General features: G+C 40.7%; 2 protein-coding genes across 2 annotated transcripts; both read right to left on the reverse strand.

The window, feature by feature from the left end:
• Nucleotides 1-4,980: 4,980 nt before the first annotated feature.
• On the reverse strand, nt 4,981-5,910 carry LOC308643292 (olfactory receptor 7A10-like; the record flags this gene model as incomplete). The annotated part of the gene is made up of 1 exon (XM_081283196.1): nt 4,981-5,910. One exon carries the CDS (start codon nt 5,908-5,910, stop codon nt 4,981-4,983), a length of 930 nt encoding a protein of 309 aa, XP_081139322.1.
• Nucleotides 5,911-13,180: 7,270 nt separating this feature from the next.
• LOC308643293 (olfactory receptor 7A17-like) lies at nt 13,181-14,104 on the reverse strand (the record flags this gene model as incomplete). Its single annotated transcript, XM_081283197.1, has 1 exon — nt 13,181-14,104. One exon carries the CDS (start codon nt 14,102-14,104, stop codon nt 13,181-13,183), a length of 924 nt encoding a protein of 307 aa, XP_081139323.1.
• Nucleotides 14,105-17,047: the final 2,943 nt, after the last annotated feature.

The raw sequence follows: 17,047 nt of genomic DNA on the forward strand, positions 1-17,047 counted from the left end.
GTTTATGGATTTTTGTTTTGTTTCTAATTTGATATAATATCTCACATTGATTATTGACTTTTTTTTGCAAATGTGTAAAGGTGACACCTTTCTTTCTTTTTGGCTTTTGGCTTTTTTTTCCATTTTGTTTTGTTTTGTTTTAATTTGCTTTGGGTCTTTTTGCAAGGCTGAAGTTAAACCCAGGAACTTTTGCATGATAAGCAACTGTTCTATGGAATTCAGCATGACCCTAGGTTTTTTTTAACTGACACATAGCAGCTGTACCCACTAGCAGGGCCTCATGTGATCATTCAATATCTGTGTGCAACATAGAATGCTCAAATCAGGGTCATTAGCACTCGTTCCTCCTTAAACATTTATCATTTCCTTGATTCGAGACTTTCTAACATTCATGAAAAATGTGATATCAAAAACTAGCATAGTGTTTTGTAACTAATATTACATAATCTTCTTAGGGTTATAAAATTTTGGACACACAAATGTGTAAGAAATGGTTTTAGACTGCAAAAATCCCACTGTGTGCTGGGACAGGGGACCCCTTCCTCCTGTGACTGCTGACTGCTGCAGTTATCAGTTAACAGTAGCAACATTGGCTCCTCCCAGTGCCTTTCCTGCCTCTGCTGACACCAGCCTACATTCTGCTACACTGAGTCTTAAATTTTCTCCTATTTTTGATTAAAAATGCCCTCTATACTGGTTGACAGGGTTCCATGTTACTTTTCAATACACTCATTCAGCAGGCACTGATGGAAACCAAATGGAATGAAAAAATCTAAAACATCCAGGGAAAGATGTAAAATCTGAGTTGTTTAATGAGATCAACATGGGTTATGAATTCAAGACTACACTACCAAATACCTGGAAAATAATACAAATGAACTGCATGTAGTGAAAATATGTAAAGTTTTAATATCTCTCATAAAAATATGTACATTTAAATAGGCTCAAGAAAGATAAAATGAGCTTGTGTCAAGAGAGAAATAAGCATGAATGTCTTTTAATGTCTAAAGGTGATGCCTTTCTTAGCAATGCATCTGATCAGAAAAAGACAAAAGACACAGTAATTAACACAGAGATGTGAAAACAAGTTGGAAATGTATATCTCAGGTGATGTAGCACTAGGGGTGCAGGAGAACCTCCAATACCTTTTTTTATTTAAAAGGAGGACTGAAAAATAAAAATCTTAATCACCCACAGCTTGAGAACAAAACAATGAGCAAGCAGATACAATCAATTGATAGACTAGAAAGTACAAAACTCACAAATTTGCAAACAGTCCCAATCAAAACATCTCTACCTACATGAAAATAGGCAGGCTGTGGAAGAAAAAAAATCCAATAATCTCTTTAAAAGTCTGTATTGGAAAACAGTGCAGGGAGGACTCCTATCAAGTACATCACAGAGAAACCGACACAAACCTTTGCAACACACAGGAAATAGCTAACACACCACAGGGATCTTCAGCCTCACGGGTTTCAAATCATTCCACAGTAAAGCTATAGGCATATCTCTATTTGCCTGTAAATTATATGTTTCAATGTTACTATAGAGAAAACAGTACTTAAAATCTGTGCCCCATGAATTTTTGTGGTAAGATCATTTTTGCAAGATCTTACTCAGGATTTTTGTAAATAATCAGCAAACATAATCTGCATGACCAATGTGATTCTCCAATGTGTAAAATCAAAAAAAATTAGAAATTATACCCCATTTATGTATGATATATCAAAGTGCATAAATTCATTCTATTGCATGTATAACTAGTTAAAACAAATAAAATTTTAAGAAGTGTATATAAATTTAAAAATGATTATATTGGAAAACAGTGGTTGGGGAAGTCCTATCAAGTACACTATAGAGAAACTGGCAAAGCCCTTTGCAACACACTAAGAAACAGGTAACAAATAACAGGCATATTCAGCCCCAAAGATGTTCAAATCGTTCTATGGTAATTTTTGCAAGATTTTTACTCAGGATCTTTTTATTCTTCTACTCCTTTAATTGCAAAGATAATTGGACCTCTGTTCTTTCTCTGGGAGCACTGGATGCCTTCTCCAATCTTATCTTCAGCCTCTGTTAGCACCATTTCATGGTCAGCAGAGAACCCTGTGTTAACCAGTGCAATGTTCACTAAGTGTTTTGAGTCAATGCAGCCTTGTGAATAAATCATCCATCAGGACAGCAAGTGGCCACAGCAGCCCTGCTCTGGGCTAGCTCAGCCTGGCTCTCTCCTGACGTCAACTAGAATCATGGGTTTCATTCTCTCTGCTGCTCTCCTGCAGTGTCCACTGGAATGAATGAATGAGCTCTCAGACTCACCTAAAGACCAGCTCTGGGAGGAAGGTTTCTCTGTGGAAGTGCAAGGTCCTGCCTGGGTGGGCTTGATGGTGACTGAAGCTCTGTCCCCAGAAAACACAGCAGGAAGGAGTCAAGTGCTGGGCTCCTGGGCAGACTGAAGACCTCAAAGACACCTCCACGTCCTGTCCAGCACAGGGCTGTGCACTGAGGGACCACATCAGAGCAGAGAGCCACAGCTTCCTATATCTGCTCATCAGCTCATTTCCCTCTTATTCCCCCGAGGGACACTGGCCTGGAAAGACAGGAAATTCTTCCTGCTAATTCTCTGTTCCCAAAAGACCCATTTATAGTCCAGTAAACTTAGTTTTTATTGTTCCTCCATGGATTCACCTGCCTTCCAGAGGTCCAGTACCCTGATACTTCATCTCTCCTTTGACCAAAGTGTTTTCTAAGTCTGACCCTGATGAGCTCATATTGACTGTGGCTCATGTGTCTTCAAAGCATGGACCTGTGGTGTGTAATAAGCTCTCATACCCCCCAGAAAATAGTCATGCCCTCTTTAAAAAGGATGAGCGTCGTGTTCCTGTGGTCTAAAGCCTTGGGCATTACACTTCTTGCCTTGAGGATCTCAACACAATCTGGAAATTTATACTTATAACACAAGAGCTCCCACTAAGTCTCTCATTTTTGAAATATTTATTATGATGAGGTGGTTAGTTTTTTGTTTTGTTTTCTGCACCATAGCCTAAGTTTAACACCTGATAGGAACTGGGAAATTTCACTCTTAGTGAAGTCCATTCTGTAAAGTCTACAAGTCCACTGAAGAAATTGTGCTGACGAATGTTAGACATCGAGTAGGGATTGGCCAGACATGGTAGCACACACCTGTAATCCCAGGCACTCAAGAGCCTGAGGCAGGAAGATTATAGTTTCTAGGCCAGCCTCAGGAACTTAGTGACACACCCTGTCTCAAAATACACATATTTTTTATAAAGCATGAATGGGACCTTCATTCAAATTCTGGCATGATATTCCCAGTTCTCAAGCTCTGAGCCTGTACATCTCAACTAGAGATAATTTTCCTTGGCAATGTCAGAAGTGGGTGCCAATCAACTATAACACACAGGAGAGATACCTACCCACTAAATGTCAGCAGAGAGGAGGTGATCCAAGCCAGTTCTAGACCAACTTCGTTATGCAGAAGAATTACCAGGGATACAAGTCCAAATTTCTGAGGCCATAGGTCAACTCTAGTCCCAGGAACTCTGCATTCTAGCATGGCCAAGGTGCTCCGGTACTGCAGGTCCAGGTCTGTGGACCGTGCTCTGAGTAGAAAGGCTGTGATGGTCTGTGGGAGTCAGGGGTAGGTAGTTTAAGTCCTGTCCTGCCAAAGTGGGATTTTTATTTGATTTTGAAAGTAAGTACATTCACTCACTCTACATGCTGTAACAATTTCTGTGTTTAGTCATTGTTATTCTTATTATTCTTTTGTGGTACCAGGGAGTGAATCCACAGGTGGCCTAACACTGGGAAGTTTTGTTGGTTTGTTTGTTGTTGTTGTTTTTTTGTTTGTTTTTGTTTTTGTTTGTTTTGTTTTTGTTTTGAGCCAAGATTTTGCTAACTTTCCCTGCCTGGGCTCAGAATTGCTGTCCTCCAGATTCAGCTTGGGATTCAGGTAGCTGGGATTAAAGGTGTGCACCACTATGCCCCACCAATAATTTATGCAAGGGATCTGGAATGAGAACTAAAGTAAATTTTTGTAGGCAGAATAATGATCTCGAAAATAAGTATAGATCCTAACCCATAGAATTTTTTAATATGTTGGCTTAAAAACAATTTTTCCAAGCTCCATTGATATGCTATACACTATACTTGCATAGTAAAGTAGAAATTATCAAGAAGAGCCTTTTTCTTTTTTAAATATTTTTATTAGTGCATAAAAGTTGAACATAATACCTGGGCTCATTCTCATGCATGGAAGACAATGTGCTCCACTTCAGTCCCTGGTATTTTTCTTTTCCCTCCCTTTCTTCATTGGCCACTTCCCTTTCCTCTACTCTGGTCTTCCTTCTATTATTTGTAGCTTTTAAAATTATTACTGTATAAAAATACATAAAGGTGAAATTCACAGTGGTATATTCATATGTGCACAAAGCATCAATTGGTTGATTTCATTCAAACATTCCTCCCTTTTTAAGTACCGATACACAAGCAAATGATAATGAACTCAGATGACCTTCTACTACAAGTTACAAAAATTGCCTTAGTTGTGAAAAGCAGTTTTCCACAAAGACATGACTATGATTTCATACAGCAAAAGAACATTAACCATCACAATATATGTCAGGTTGGAAGACATGACTTACAAGATGTTTTTTGCAAACCCGTGAGAGAAATGGGAATTTTTAAATATTTCTGGTTCACTATTTGTAATAACTTTAAAAAATCAGAAAAACAAACCAAAAAAAATGTTGGCTTTCACAGAGTACAGTGGGCTTAGTAAATTTTGTTGGTTATAATTGTATAGAGAAGTTAAAATCAGATCATGGAAACTTCAGAAAATAAACGGCAGGGAGATGTTTCACATTCACAAGTGAGTCAAAGAATCACAACTTTTGGCTCCGAGGCTTTGCTCCTGAAATCAACAGCAGGTCCTACGAAGGACCAGGGCAAGAGCCCCTGCTATACTTTTCTTCCAAAGAGACTTTTCAGAGCTCTCTTCACATCCTTATTCCTCAGACTGTAGATGAAGGGGTTCAGCATGGGGGTGATCGTAGTGTACATCAACGAGGCTGTTGCCTTGGAGTGTGAGCTCTGGGCTGCAGCAGAACTGAGATACACACCCAGGCCTGTGCCATAAAATAGGGAGACAATGGACAGGTGAGACGCACAGGTGGAGAAGGCTTTGTACTTGCCCTGAGCTGATGAGATTGCTCGGATGGAGGAAGTTATCTTAGCATAGGAGTAAACGATGCCAGCAATGGGGCCAATAACCATCAGCACAAGTGCAGAATCCATCACCACCTCATTAAGGAAGGTGTCAGAACAGGCAAGTTGGACCACATGATTAGGTTCACAGAAAAAGTGAGGGATTTCTAAGTGCGTGCAGAAGGACAGTCGCAACACCATTAAGCTTTGAAACAGGGCATGCAGGACACTCAAAATCCAGCACACCACAACCAGCAAACCACAGAGCCTGGGATTCATGATGACAGTGTAGTGCAGCGGGTGGCAGATGGCCACATACCTGTCATAGGCCATCACAGCCAGGAGGAAGTTGTCCACTTCTATAAAAAACAAGAAAAAGCATATTTGTGTGATGCAGCCTGCATAAGTAATGACCTTGCTCTGTGTCTGGATGTTCACCAGCATCTTGGGGATGGTGGTGGAAGTGAGGCAGATGTCCACAAAGGACAGGTTGGAGAGGAAGAAGTACATGGGTGTGTGCAGTTGGGAGTCTGAGATGGTGGCCAGGATGATGAGCAGGTTCCCCAGCGCAGTGACCAGGTACATGGACAGGAAAAGCCCAAAGAAGAGGGGCTGCAGTTCTGGATCCTTCGAAAATCCCAGCAGAAGAAATTCTAAAACTCTTGTATTGTTTCTTGTTTCCATGTGATCCATGTGACTACTATGAGAAAAATAGATATAACTATTCTTCACACATATGGACACTACTGATATAGTTAAGTGTTGTCATTTATATTTTCCAATAAAGAAAATGAATTCTGTTTTGTTTCTGGGTCCGGTCATCCTAGGCATCCCTAGTGCCATTACTGATTAGGAATTCCCGCCTCACTCTAACCTTTTCCACAAGAGCTCATGCATTGAATAGTTTTAAGGAGAAATTACTTCTTACTATAGAGGAGCACAATTGGAGTGCCAGCCGCATTCCAGGCACTGTACAGGCCTCAACAACAAAGACTCCTTTATCCCAATAATGGGCAAAGAGCATATGTAGATAGTCAAATTACGGTTTATTTCCTCTTTGTTCTGGGGGTATGGCCTATATTTGCATATGCATACTTGCATTTCCATATGCATAACTCATCTTGTACATTTTAAATGCATGTGGTCCTTTCAGTATTAATTATATCTCGGCAAAGCTGTTAAAAAAGAAATTGTTGTATGTCATGCCACAAAAGAAAGGTGTCTAAGAAAACACTTCTTGTTTTCCTCCTCCACGCCCTTCTGCCAGGATATGGATGTTGCCTCACTTGGGGCCCAGAGTCAACCTTCTATAAACTAACACCTCTAACACCCATAAAACCATGAGCACTACATAAATTTTCCTCCTCTCAAATTGGTCTTTTGGTCATAGCAGCAAAATACCTGACAAAATACAGTGAATTAAAATAAACAAGCTGCCTATTACCTCTGATGGTTGAGTTGCCCTGTGTATTAAAACAACCACTTGAAACATATGAGGAACCACTTGGAACATATCCCCTAAGGACAGCACACATGCAAACACACATAATACCACTACTACTCAGCCTCTGACCTTCCCACCACCTATTAGGTGACTTGTGTATACATTGCAAGCTGGATGGAGCAGACTATCCATCCCCTAATGCAGAAATGGTAGCCAGAAAGTCCATTTTGTAATCCTCCTTTGGACAATTAAACATGGGACTAAATTTTCTTAGATTCTGTTCTGCATTTAAAGACACGCAGAGAGAGATAGAGAGAGAGATAGAGATAGAGAGAGAGAGAGAGAGAGAGAGAGAGAGAGAGAGAGGGAGGGAAATAAAGATGTCAATAAATACAGACAGGAAAATAGAGAAATGAAACGGACACAGGGGAAATGGTATAATAAGTCTCTCTCTCTCCCTGAGAGTCTTACAGGAAGGGAGCGCTCCCTTGATTCTGGTGGGATTCCAGCACAGGTTCTGTCTCCTGGAAGACCTGCAAAAATAAGGAAGGAACAGGAGAAAATTACCCAAAGTCAAGAATAGTGGTGTCTTCATGGCTTCAAGTACACTACACAAAAATGATCGCAAGACAAAAACAATCAAGGGGAATAAACTAAAAACTCTCAAGAGATATATAAAAAGTACAACAAACATTTGGCATGTATTTGGATGAAAGAGAATATTCTGGTTTTTTTCCTGTTTAAGTTATTTGACCAATCAACTGTGAAATGGAAACAGTCGCGGGATGATGAAGTAGATCCCTTTCTCACTTAGCTTATGGGGCATCTTTCATCTTTTCTGGGGTTTTTTTTCGGGGGGGGGGGTGTAGGCTTTGGGTCTTAATGTCTCATCTGGCAAATCCCATGAGTACACTCCAGCCCTTGTGATACAAGATCCAAAGAGCAGAGACCTTGTGGATTTATTCACCTTTGTGTTTCCTGAACAGGATGCAAAGTTACATAACAACTAACTTTTAAAAATGAGACTTTTATTAATTCAAAGAATGCGATGAGGATGAAACCAGGTTCAATGCAGTCATTTCCAAAAAAAAAAAAAAAAAACATGCTATTAAACAAATGGAATGGAGCTTCAGACACTCACTGAGCAGGGCCACAGTGGGGCTCAATGGCAGAGCACTTGCCCAACACGCACCAGCCTCTGGGTTTGAGCCCCTGCACCACAAACAAACAAAACAAAAAAAAGAACTGGGAAAAGGTATCAAACGACAAATTAATATATCAATGTGAGTTAACAGTTAATTCCCAAAGACTTTGACACAGTGGACCATAACAGACAACGTTCCCTTGACATTCTGACAGGTGATAAACACTCAGTTATCCCTTGAGTTTTGAGTGAATTGGGAATGAAGTCTGAGTGTATGTGAGCATTTCACATAACACAGAATTAAAAATTATGCAACAGCAAAGGATTACATGGTGAAATAAATACATACAAAATGACCTTTTGTCTGGGAGAAGATGAACCTGGCCTCCTACCTCACACATTTACCAATAATGAGACAGGTTAAAGACCTCAGGGAAAAAATACAAAATACATTTGAGATGAACATCTGGACATTATATATGAAATTTACAGTGAGCAGCAAATCAGGCACAGGAACTCAACAGTAAGAAGATTGACAGACACATGTAACGAAATAAAACTCAAAACTCTTTAATGGTCAAAAAAAGTGTACTGATAATCAGTGGAGGAACAATAAGTGGAGAATCACTTAAAATGCTGATAATATTGGGCAGATACTAACAACAGGGAGATCCAAATGGGGATGATAAGAATGCAGATTAGCTCCAAGACAGTTGAGCTTTAAGAAAACACCATAATATCACTTTCTCACACTTCTGCCTGGAAAAAGACTCCAAAGAGCTCCTACACTGAAGGGATTGGAATTTTCAAGCAGAAAAGGGGAAATCTCTAATGCAATGGAGGATCTGTGGCTTGGGACCATGCCTTGGAGAGACATGCTGCAGACAGGGATGGCTGCTAAAGGTGAAAATCTGCTTTTACCCAAGGCTGCTCCATCTCCTCACCTACAACATCCCAGCCACATTATTCTCCCAGGTGGAGGCTGTCCTGTGCATTGCAGGATGTTTAGCAGTACCCCCAAGCTCTCATTATCCCTCCCCTGTTGGACAACAAAGAAAAATCTCTCTGGACACTGCTCAATGTCCCCTGGGGGACAAATATCACACATGGTGAGAACCACTCTTTGAAATTAACAATAGCAAAGTACATTTTCAGCATTGATATAATTGTAAATTAATGAAAAAATAAGAAAGATCACCCAAAAGACTTCTTTCTTCGATGTAAATTTATACTGGAATCTACATTATCCAGCCTCCCGTTTCCTCTCCCTCTACCTTTTCTAACTTGGCTGACCACCATGCTGCATTCCATTAAACTAACCTTTACATATTTTCAACATTTGATTAAAAATGCACTCTTTGTACATATTGTTGAGGTTCCATACAATATGTCAACATATTCATTCAGCATGCACTGACTGAAAGAAAATCTAGAAAACCTAAAACAAAGAAATAAAATCGGAATTATTTAATAAAATCAACATTAGTTACTTATTCAATATTAATTTGTCAAACACCTGGAAATAATAGAAAAATGAAGGATGACCCTGTAATATGCATTCAGGTATTAATATGTAAAGTTTCATTAACTGTCATATAAATACATATGAATTAAACTATGCTTAATAAAGTAATGATAAATCAAAAAGGAAATAAGAATGATTACCTTCTACATGGTGGCTAAAAGTGACAACTTTCTAAATAATGTATCTTATCTCCAAAAGACCCAGTAAGCAATTAAAGATGTGAAAATGAGGTGGTTAACATCAAAATTGGCTTAGCAATAAATGTGTGCACAAGAATGCTCAATACTTTTTGATTTAAAGCAAGGACTCAAAAATGAAGTGTATTAAATTAATCATTCAGTGCTTTCAGAAAAAAGAATAAAGTGCAAATAAATTGCAACCAATTGATACATTAGACCCTACAAAATTCATAAGTTTTCACACATTCCCCACAAATATATTTGTACCTTCATTAAAAAAAATAAATAGCCGACAGGCAGTGTGTGAATACACTGTTTTAAGAAATACATTAGAAAGCAGGGAAGACATGCCCCCACCAAGTGCACAATAAGAGAGTTGCATAAACACTTTGCAATGTACAAGCAACTGGCTACCAGACCCAGAGGTGTTCAGCCTCACAGGTGCTCAAACCATTGCAAAGGAAGGCCATTACGCGTACTTGTACTCACCTGTGAAATAATATTTTTGTGTGAATACTCAGAGAAATGATACGTTAAAATGTGTGTCCCATGAACTTTTGAAGTAAGATAATTTTTCTAAGAACCTTACTCAGGATCTTTGCCAACAATACACAAACATAATCAAGTATTTCTCATCTTAAAAGCAAACACACCCAAAAGATGCCCTAACCTAACTTCTTGTCCCTCCACAATTAAAGCCTATTCTTCTTCTCTCTTAATTGCAAAGATCCTTGGGCCTCTGTTCTTTCACTTGGAAAACTGGACACCTCCTCCCATCTTCTCTTCAGCCTCTGATAGCTCTATTTCCTGGTCAGCAGTGAACCCTGCATTAACCAGTGCAATGTTCACTCCTCAGCTAAGTGTACTGAGTCAATGCAGCCTGTGAATAAATCATCCATCAGGACAGCAAGTGGCCACAGCCAGCCCTGCTCTGGGATAGCTCAGCCTGGCTCTCCCCTGACCTCAACTAGAGTCGTGGATTCCATTCTCTCTGCTGCTCTCCTGCAGTGCCCACTGAGCTCCCAGACTCACCTGGAGACCAGCTCTGGGAGGAAGGTCTCCCTGTGGAAGTTCAAGGTCCTGCCTGGGTGGGCTTGATGGTGACTGAAGCTCTGTCCCCAGAAAACACAGCAGGAAGGAGTCAAGTGCTGGGCAGACTGAAGACCTCAAAGACACCTCCATGTCCTGTCCAGCACAGGGCTGTGCACTGAGGGACCACATCAGAGCAGAGAGCCACAGCTCCTATATCTGCTCATTAGCTCATTTCCCTCTTATTCCCCCGAGGGACACTGGCCTGGAAAGACAGGATATTCTTCCTGCTGATTCTTTGTTCCCAGGAGACCCATTTATAACCCAGGGAACCTAGTTTTTATTGCTCCTCCATGGACCCACCTGCCTTCCAGAGGTCCAGCCTCCTGGCACCTCATCACTGCTTTGACTGACAGTTTTTTCTGAGTGTCACGCTGATGAGCTCACCTAGGTTTGAGCTCATGGATCTTGAGAACCCAGATCTGTGATGGATACGAAGCACCTGATATCAATAGTCAGACCTCCTCTAACAAGGGGGAGAATTGTTTTCCCCTGGTGTAAAGCCTCGGCCATTACTCTTCTTACCTTCATGATGCCAACACTATCAGGAAATTTATACTTATAACACAAATGAAGAGCTCCCATTAAGTCTCTCATTTTTGATATATTTATTAAGATGAGGTGGTTAGTTTGTTTGATTTTACACACCGTAGCCTAATGCTAACACCTGATAGGAACTGGGAAATTTCACTTTTACTGAAGTCTATTCTATGAAGTCTGTTTTATGTGTTAGTATGATAATGAACTACATCTCCACTGTGGAAACAGGGCTGACAAATGTTTGACATCAGGTAGGGACTGGCCAGACAAGGTGGCACACACCTGTCATCTCAGCCACTCCAGAGACCAAGGCAGGAAGATTATAATTTCTAGGCCATCCTCAGCAATTTTTACAGTCCCAGTCTCAAAATACAGATATTTTTAATAGTGTAGGAGTGGGATCTTCATTCGAATTCTGGCATGATATTTCCAGTTCTCAAGCTCTGAGCCTGTCTTTCTCAACGAGAGATATTTTTCCTTGACAATGTCGGAAACAGGTGCCAATCAACTATGATGCACAGGAGAGATCCCTGTCCCCAAATGTCAGCAGAGAGGAGGTGATCCAAGCCAGGTCTAGACCAACTTCATTATGCAGAAGAATTACCAGGGATGCAAGTTCAAATGTGAATTCTGAGGCCATAGGTCAACTCTGGTCCCAGGAACTCGGCATTCTAACATGACCAAGGTGCTCCTGTGTTGCAGGTCCAGGCCTGCGGACCATTTTCTGCATAAAAAGGCTGTGATGGTGTTTTCTACATTCTTTTTTTTTTTTTTTTTGGAAATGTGTGGGATGACTAACTGCTGGTGTTAGTGTAACTAGTAAATTTCTACTTTGGAAAAAAAAAAAAAGGCTGTGATGGTCTGTGAAAGTCAGGTGTAGGTAGGTTCAACTCCTCTCCTCCCAAAGTGGGCCTTGGATGTGATTTCAAAAGGCAGTGTACTCACTCACTTTATCAACTGTAACATTTCTGTTTTGACATTGCTAGTATTGTTATTATTTTGTGATAGCCAAGGTCTTGCTAACATTCCCTGCCTGGGCTCCCTATGGTTTCAACCTGGAATTCAAGTAGTTGGGATAAAGGTGTGCACCACTTTGTCTGGTGAATAACTTATGGGGATCTAGATTCTAATCCATAGAACTTTTGAACATATCAGCATAAAAACAATTTTTCCAAGCCCTAATGATCTGTTATTAAGTACACTTGAATATTAAAGTAAAATTAAAAACAAGATCTCTTTTCTTTTTCAAATATTTTATTAGTGCATAGAAGTTGTGCATGACACCTGGGTTCATTCTGACAAGACATATATGCATGGAAGACAATTTGTTCCACTTCAGACCTTGCTATTTTCCCTCTCCTCCCTCCTTTCCTGCTTCCTCTTCCTCTACTCTAATTGGTCTTCCTTCTATTATTTGTAGCTTTTTAAATTATTTCTAGATAAAGGTGAAATTCACAGTGGTATATTCATATGTACACACAGCATAAATTCACCAGCTTCATTCCACCATTTCTCCCTTCACAAGTACTGACATACAAACAAATGATAAAACAAACTGTGACCTCAGATGATCTTCTATTATAAATTGCAAGAATTTCCTGAGTTCTGAAGAACAGGTTTTTCCACAGAGACGTGACTATGTTTTCATAGAGGTAAAGAAACATTAATCAACACACATATGTCATGTAGGAAGACATTAAATAGATGATTTTTTTTTGCTAACCCATGAGAGAAATGGGAATTTTTAAATATTTCTGATATGTTGTTTGGGATAACTTTTGGAATAAATTTATAAAATCAAGACAACAAAGCAAAAAATTGTTGGATTTTAGAGCATGCAGGAGGTTAATAAAGTGAATTGGATATCCCTGTATAGAGAGGTTGAATTCCATGAAACTTCAGAAAATAAATAGAAGGGAGATGTTTCACACTCACAATCTAATCAAAGAATCACAACTTGTGGCTCTGAGGCTTTTCTCCTGAAACCAAAGGCAGATCCTACTGAAGTCCCAGGGCAAGAGGACCTTCTATATTTATGCTCCAAAAAGATTTTTCAGAGATTTTTTTATGTCCTTATTCCTCAGACTGTAGATGAAGGGGTTCAGCATGGGGGTGACCACGGTGTACATCACCGAGGCTGTTGCACTGGAGTGTGAGCTCTGAGTTATTGCAGAACTCAGGTACACACCCAAGCCTGTGCCATAAAATAAGGAGACAATGGACAGGTGAGATGCACAGGTGGAGAAGGCTTTGTATTTGCCCCGAGCTGATGAGATTGCATGGATGGAGGACATGATCTTGGAGTAGGAGCACAGGATGCCAATGAGGGCAATAGAAGCCAACAACAGGGCAGTAAAATCCATCAATTTGTCATTAAGAAAGGTGTCAGAACAGGCAAGTTGGACCACATGATTAGGTTCACAGAAAAAGTGGGGGACTTCTATGTCTCTGCAGAAGGACAGTCGTAACACCATTAAGCTATGTAACAAGGCATGCAGGACACTCAGGATCCAGCACACCAGAACCAGCAAACCACAGAGCCTGGGATTCATGATGACAGTGTAGTGCAGCGGGTGACAGATGGCCACAAACCTGTCATAGGCCATCACAGCCAGGAGGAAGTTGTCCAACTCTGCAAAAACCAAAAAGAAGCTCATCTGGGTGATGCAACTTCTGTAGGTAATGGCCTTGCTCTGTGTCTGGATGTTCGCCAGCATCTTGGGGACGGTGGTGGAGGTGAAGCAGATGTCCACAAAGGACAGGTTGGAGAGGAAGAAGTACATGGGCGTGTGCAGGTGGGGGTCTGAGATGGTGGCCAGGATGATGAGCAGGTTCCCCAGCACAGTGACCAGGTACATGGAGAGGAAAAGACCAAAGATGAGGGGCTGCAGTTCTGGGTCCTCTGAAAATCCCAAAAGACGGAATTCTGATACTCTTGTATTGTTTTCTAGTTCCATGGAGTGGATATAACTACCAGAAAGAGAAAAATAACATGACTTCTGGTCACACAGATGAACACTGCTGATGTGGTTAAAATGTTACCATTTATATTTCCTTCCAGGACTGGATTTCTACACTTTGCTTGTGGATCTGTCCTCTTAGGACATTTCTGGAGCCATTACTGATGAAGAACTCCTGTCCCGCTCTCTTCCAGAGAGTGCTGAATAACAAAAGCTCCTACATCCCAATAATGGGCAAAGAATTATATGCAGATGAGTAAATCATAATCTGTTGCCTTTTGTGCATATTCTTGCACATGTGTAAACTCTCCAGATGGTACACATTAAACACGAGTGGTTCTTTGAATATTAATTATGCCTCAAGAAAGCTGTTTAAAAAAACATCTTATAGCATGTCTGATGGTGAAGGGACATGAAGGACATGAAGCAGTGCTGGGGATGAAACCCAGGGCTTCCTGTGTTGTGAGCAGGTGCTCTACCATGGATATGCACCTCCAAGACCTAGTGCTGCTATTTTTTAAGGGTGTTCAGGCAAGATCAGCAGAGAATGTAATATTGGAACAGAGACCTCAAGAGGGTGGTGCAGGAGGCAGGAGGTCATCTGCTGAGGTTTAACAGAGAGAATAGTGAGTGCAAAGGGCCTGAGACAGTAACTTGTTTCAGGTGTTCAAGGGCCTCAAAGAGCCCTGTGAAGAGGCCAATAAAGAAGAGGTATGTATGTGTAAGGTTTTTCATACCCAAGTGTCTTTATATAAATAGCTTTATAATTGGCTACCTGATGATAAAAAAAATATTGCTCATTTACATTGCATCTTACATTTTGATAACACATTTTAAACTTTCACTGAATTTGTATGTAACTCTCAAAAAAAGAGGAGTGACATGGTACGGTGTCAGAGGACACTGAGAAATTAGGTGGTCCCTCTGCTGGGGCTGAAACTTCCAGACACCAAGTGACCTTCATCCCCATTATGTAAATTGTTAATCTTGTTGAAAGGCAGCCTGGGAAATGAAATGGACAGGCTACTTATGCCACCAACATCACATCATCGGAATCGCCTTGGAATAGGCGTCCAGTGCCCTGCCCTGAGGATGGCACATGCACACGCACACACACACACACACACACACACACACACACACACACACCACATCACTGCTGTGGCCTCTGACCTCACCACACTGTTAGGCTCCTAGTGTATACAGTGCAAGCTGGCCAGATCAGATTAACTGTTCCCTGATGCAGAAATGGAAGGCAGGACGTCCTTCCTGTAAACCTCCTGTTGAGAAGTAGACATGGAGAAAATACTGTTACAGTTTGCTACATTACGTTCTGCATTTTAAGAACATGAGGGAGGGGTGGGAGAGAGATACCAACAAGTACAGAGAAGAATGGAGAAATGAAGTGGGCATTGGTGGCTGGGGAACAAGGCAATGACCTCGGAAGGCCCCTGAGAGACTGAAAGGAAGAAAATGCTCCTTGATTCTGGCTCCAGGCCAGGGCCCACCCCCTGCAGCTCCTGCAAAAATAAGAAAAGAGAAAGAAATGTATCCAATATCAAAAGTAGTGATGTATTTATGGGTTCCATACCTTATAGAAATATGACCCCACAACAAAAATGACCAAAGGTAACAAGTTAACAATTCCTCAAAGGATATAGGCAAGGGACCACAAGTTCACCATAGTTTACATGGAACTGAAGAATCTGGTTTTCCTGCACGTGTCCCCTATTTGACTGATTGGTTTGGAAATGGCCCAAATGGGTGAGCTGGGCCCCTTTCTCGCTTTGCTCATGTGGTATCTTTTCTTGGTTGCTCTTGGGTTTAGGGATTTAATCTCTCTTTCTACTTTTTTTTTAAATCCTATAGGTACCTCCAGCCCTGGTTCTGCTCCTTGTCCAGCCTGAAAATGTGGTGACAATTCCACCCTGATCTGTCCTAATGCGATGCCGAGGGTGCTGTGCCATGACAAGTGTGTACTGCCGTCCTCAATCTATGCTCCTGTCATTTAAGATGCAAATCAACAGAGACGTGCCCCTTAGTGACCTTTCCATTTTCAGAAAGGTTTGCAAAGTTAGGTTCAGTGACACAAACAAGTGTAAGAAAGTGAGAGACTGAGTGTAAATACAAGGAGGATGAAGCCAGACTCACCAGGGTTGTTTCCAAAGAACAGTGTTAAGCAAAATTGAATGGAGCCCCCAAAATGAACTAAACCAGGGGTTGGGGGTGAAGCTCTGTGGTGCGAAACCTGCCTCACATGGGCGGGGGGGGGGGGCCTGGGCCGGATCCTCTGCACTGCAGAAGAATAAAAAGTAACAATTATATATGGGGTAAAATTGGGAGTTCATAACCAAATTGAATCTAATGTATGAAATATGATATGTCAAGAGTTTTGTAATGTTTTGAACAACCAATAAAAAAAAAGATTTCAACCACCAATTTCAAAAAAAAAAGTAACAATTAACTGACACAAGACAGAGAACAGCAAAACGTTCAGGATTTAAAGGTGGATTAATAGTTACACGGACTAAGGCTTTGACATCTTAGAATATGGCCTACAATGTCCCTGTGATACTCTGGCAGGTACTGAATGCTCCGTTATCACTTGCAAAATGAATCAGGATTGAGTCTGAGTGTATACAGACGTTGCATCTAAGACAAAGTTAGTGAGAAAAGTTAGATTGTGGAATAAAAGTTTAGATAAATGGCTGAATGGAAGGAAATGACATTGGACCCCTCCCTCATATATGTTAACAATAATCAGAGAAGTTAAAGACCTCAGTGCAAAAAATACGAAATTCACTTTAACTAAACATCTAATTATATGTAAAATCTCCAATGAGCAAAATCATTAAGGCAAGAAACTCAGGAGTAAGACCAACGTACGACACTAAATAAAATATACATTTTTATGATCACATGTATCATCTCAAAAGTCAA

Source organism: Spermophilus citellus, assembly GCF_964194105.1.
Source record: "Spermophilus citellus genome assembly, chromosome: 3".
Lineage (NCBI taxonomy): Eukaryota > Metazoa > Chordata > Mammalia > Rodentia > Sciuridae > Spermophilus > Spermophilus citellus.